The sequence below is a fragment of the Nematolebias whitei genome, chromosome 16 (genome assembly GCF_014905685.2).
Source record: "Nematolebias whitei isolate Nwh7 chromosome 16, NemWhi1, whole genome shotgun sequence".
NCBI lineage: Eukaryota > Metazoa > Chordata > Actinopteri > Cyprinodontiformes > Rivulidae > Nematolebias > Nematolebias whitei.
The window spans coordinates 45,905,168-45,909,824 of NC_056513.1; the positions used below are offsets into that span (position 1 = coordinate 45,905,168).

The 4,657-nt window shown below is 42.2% G+C and overlaps 2 protein-coding genes across 2 annotated transcripts in view; both read left to right on the top strand.

Annotated features, from left to right (window-relative positions):
* LOC119422549 (anti-sigma-I factor RsgI-like) overlaps positions 1 to 2,076 on the top strand; it is a 2,876-nt gene extending 800 nt beyond the window's left edge. The window contains exons 2-3 of the mRNA XM_037689926.1: positions 1,752 to 2,003; positions 2,072 to 2,076. Coding sequence (XP_037545854.1) covers positions 1,752 to 2,003; positions 2,072 to 2,076 — 257 coding nt within the window. The remainder of the gene's footprint in view (positions 1 to 1,751; positions 2,004 to 2,071) is intronic.
* LOC119423234 (lysozyme C) lies at positions 1,986 to 3,493 on the top strand. The gene is made up of 4 exons (XM_037690640.1): positions 1,986 to 2,186; positions 2,412 to 2,475; positions 3,206 to 3,250; positions 3,326 to 3,493. The coding sequence occupies exons 1-4, from the start codon at positions 2,096 to 2,098 to the stop codon at positions 3,393 to 3,395; spliced, it is 270 nt and encodes an 89-aa protein (XP_037546568.1). The 5' UTR covers positions 1,986 to 2,095; the 3' UTR covers positions 3,396 to 3,493.
* The last annotated feature ends 1,164 nt before the right edge of the window (positions 3,494 to 4,657 follow it).

The window sequence follows — 4,657 nt, forward strand, 5'->3', positions numbered from 1 at the left end:
AGATATTAGCTTGCAGGTTGTTGTGCTCTGTTGAAGAATATTTGGTTACAGTAGTACACCAGTAGCTGAAGGGGAAGATAAAACCATTGTTTCCAACATGACAACCTGACAATGTTATCACCGCTGAAACTCTTACACAAATATCGCCCAAAGAGGCTGCTGTTATAGCAATAACCTGATTTTTAACAAAACGTGTTGAAAAAATTTATCGAATCAGAATCAGCTTCATTATCATTGCACCGAGATACAACGAGAACATGTACGTACATTCATCCGAAAGATGGATGGAGTGCACGAAGCTGCTGCTATAAAGTGTGGCCTTCTTATTCTTATCCAGAATAATATTTTTAGATAGAAAAAGGGACAAAGCCATGAAGAGAGGGTAGTGGCATTACAAAAAAGATCTCTTCAAACCTTGTCCTTGACCTTATGTACGTGAATGTTTCTGTAAAGTACCCAAGTACCCTGAGACAACTTTGTTGTGATTTGGCACTACATAAATAAACTGAATTGAATTGAATTGAATTGTCCTTATAGGGCAAGATTTAAGACATCAAAACACTCTGCCAGCCAAAAGCATATTTATGAACACGTACATATGCATTTACAAACGAGGCAGTCCATGAAGCCTTAGAAAGTCCATTATCCTGACAAGAAGGCGGTCAGCCGGCACAGGTCAAATAAGACTCCACCGGGGGGGGGGGGGGGGGAGAGATAAACTTTTTCCTTAGTTTACACATTTCCCAGGAGAAATTGATAGGTCGTCCTGTTTCGAGGCCAACTGGGGAGAGATTCAGATAACCACAATTGTTGATTTATTCAGGCAGTCTGTTTCCTGTCAGCCTTGAGTCTGTACTGATACTTTCCAAGGTCCAAATGTCCAGATTAGGGTGCATTCCACTGGTCCGTGCTTACGAGCCTTTTCAAGATGTTTTCATGCTGATGGGTCCTAAAGCCACAGGTGACCTGCCATTCAAATCACTTCCAACTTACGGGTTTGCTCGCAAATCAGCTGATTTTGAGACCTCCAGCATGAACCAGACCTTCACATAGACAGCAGCTAATCAAGGTCCAAATTAGCTGCTGCCATCTTTTTTGTTTGTTGATAAGGCAGGATCCAGACTATTCCAGACACAGGAAACCTATTATCATAAATTCCATTATTGGCAATTTCAGCATCCTTGGTTGATAGCAGAGGTAGACACATCCCCCCAGAAATATATCCAGCTGCACGCCTCGTCCAAACAGATGAGGGTTCTCCAGGACCCTGTTGCTTTGTTGAAAGAATTTGTAATATACGTCAAAAGTCCCGTTGGTCAGATCCAAAACAGTAGTTTCCATTTCGGGAGATGTGTAAAACAAATTGGAGCTGCTTCGATACACAGACAGAGAGCAAAAAAAAAATTAAGCAGGAGGGAAACAGAGAGCGGGAAGGAATGTGTGCGCCTCCTTTGAGAGCTTGAGAGAAAAAAGTATCTTATATAAGATATAAGAAGACATGTGATATCCTATCACATATGTCTTCTAGTTGAATTTAGTATTTTTATGAGCGTTGGAAAAACACAAAATAACACAATTCTCTTGCAAGTAAATATTTACTGTAAGTCACCCCAGTAAATCTTATCCTCTGGTATTTCATCTAGGTACTTGATATACCAATGTACCACTTTAAAAACCATTCATTATTGTCTGGGAACTATGAACGTAGCTTTGTACTGATTTGCACGTGTGTTTTGTTGTCTCTCCTTCAGTTGTCTGTCATGTGGAGATGGGGTCAAAGTTCAACACCAGTGTTGTGACTAAACTGAGCAGTGATCAGGGAGGGTCATCTGAGGAAAGAGGAAACATGGGAAGAAACAATGGAGGAAAACATGAAGAAAACAATGGAGGAAAGAGTGAAGGAAACAAAGGAGGAAACAACGGAGGAAACAATGGAGGAAACAAAGGAGGAAACAACGGAGGAAAGAGTGAAGGAAACAAAGGAGGAAACAACGGAGGAAAGAGTGAAGGAAACAAAGGAGGAAACGGTGGAGGTCATCACCGAAGACGCCGAAGCCCCTTTGGGGGTAAGAGTAGCAAGGAGGCTGATGGAGATATGACCCTTTACGGCCTCTTCCAGCTCTGCGGTGACCTGGTGTGCAACAGCACCGTGAACTCAACCAACTTGTGCAACATTGAATGCAATAGTGAGTTTTCTGTACTTTTATTGTTTTAAATCAAATTATTATTTTTTTAATTGGCCAACTTCATTGTTTTAAGTGAAAATTGTCTGACATTTTAATTGTTACCTCTTTGACCTAAAGTTATTCTCAAATGAATGTGTTCAGTATTTGCTGCAGCTAGAAGCCTACAGTCTTTAACAGATACGTATTTTCCTCATTTAGAAAACTAAGATTGTTCTTTCTCTTCAGATTTGATTGATGACAATATTGATGATGATATCAGTTGCGTGCTGATGCTCCTCACAGAAATTGTGTAAGTTTTCATTTCATTTTTATTTGTATGTTTAGAAGTTTGTGGAAAGTACATGTTGGTTTCTGGTGAGAACTATTAGTTTAGTTTTTTCTGTAGGACTTTAAGGTACATCCATCCATCCATTATCTTTACCCGCTTCTTCCATTTTGGGTCACGGGGGCCGCCAGTGCCCATGTCCAGCAATCACTGTGCGAGGGGCGGGGTACACCCTGGACAGGTTTCCAGTCCATCACAGGGACACATAGAGACAAACAACCATTCACTCTCTCACCTAGGGACAATTCAGAGTTACCATCAGTCTAACACACATGTTTTTAGTCTGTGAGAGGAAACTGGAGTACCTGGAGAGAACCCACACATGCACGGAGAGAACATGCAAACTCCACCCAGAAAGCCCCCTGGACTGGGATTTGAACCAAAGACCTGCTCGCTGAGAGGCAGCAGCTCTACCAGTTGTGCCACTGTGCTGCCCCAAAGCCCATCTGTCCACCAGTTTATATAAAGTTGAAGTAACTTGTTTTGCACAACTTTGTTGAACTGAACAAACGTTCCAAAACACAGCACACAATACAATAATCATATTTACAGTTGAAAACTGTACAGCACTGTATAAGCAAATAGAACAGACAAGAAAAAACAGTTAAGATATTATGATTATTCATGTTTGTATTTGTGGAGTCCTAAAGCAATGTCATATGTAAACCTTTATTTCCTCGTATGTTTTAAACAGTGACAAGGGCTTCAAGGCACCAAACTTGATGGAGCTCAGAAAAGTGTAAGTTATTTTTCTTTAAACACACATATTAAATTTGTTTATATAAAGTTATGTTAACTCTCTGTTTTTCTGCAGGATCAGACTCATCATGCAAGACGACTGTAACCACGTTAAAGCTTCCACTTACTTTGCTGAGTGTCAATAAAATCACTTATATTATGCAACAAATGTAACTCCATTGATCGGTCTTATGCACAAGACTGCCTATATATTTAAATAAATAAACATATGAAGCATGTCAAACATGTCATTGGTGTGTTTGTGAGCTCGAAAACAATGTGTGCAGTCACTTTTACACAGTGATAATGATAATGCAATGAGCCAATTTGTTTAACGTGAATGAAGAGTCTTGTATGAAACTGAGAAATTTTACAAGAAGTAAGATTAAAGGTTCAGGCAGCAAAATACCTGCAGTTCACTGCCATTGTCAACTGTGCTGTGAATCAGAATCAGAATGCCTTTATTGTCATTATACGCAAGTACAATGAGATTAAGAGCCACTCCTTTTTTCAGTGCAAAAACATGCTTAAGAAAAACACACACTAAAAATATAAAAAATGTAATGCAATATAGCTATAATAGCACTATGAAAGTAAAAAATACAAGTATTTCCAGGTATATTGCACTTTATGGATATTAGTTAGTTAAGGTGACTGAGAGTATGAAATGTCAGTAGTATTGCACAATAGAAGTCCAGGGGTTTGGGAGGTTAGATTAATAAATCTGTGAAGACCTCCACAATCTCACCAGCACGTCTTCCAATGAGGAAGCGGCGCCTGGGGACTTTGGATAGGGCTCTCCAATCTCTGGTCCTGAGGTCACAGAGGTAGTTAAAAATCTCCTCGGTGGCAGGGCCCCAGGGATGGATGAGATTCACCCTGAGTTCCTTAAGGCTCTGGATGTTGTAGGGTTGTGTTGGCTTACGCGACTCTGCAATATTGCGTGGACATCGGGGGAAGTTCCCCTGGATTGGCAGACCGGGGTGGTGGTCCCCCTATTCAAAAAGGGGGACCGTAGAGTGTGTTCCAACTTCAGGGGGATCACGCTCTTAAGCCTCCCTGGTAAGGTCTATTCGGGGGTTCTGGAGAGGAGGGTCCGTCCGGCCGAAATGAGTTTTCTGCACAGGGTGTCTGGGCTCTCCCTTAGAGATCGGGAGAGAAGCTCGGTCATCCGGGAGGGACTCAGAGTAGAGCCGCTGCTTCTCCACTTCGAGAGGAGCCAGTTGAGGTGGCCCGGGCATCTGTTTAGGATGCCACCTGGACACCTCCCTGGTGAGGTGTTCCGGACACATCCCATCGAGAGGAGGCCCAGAGGAAGACCCAAGACACGCTGGAGGGACTATGTTGCTCGGCTGGCCTGGGAATGCCTCGGGATTCCCTGGAGGAGCTGGACCAAGTGGCTGGGGAG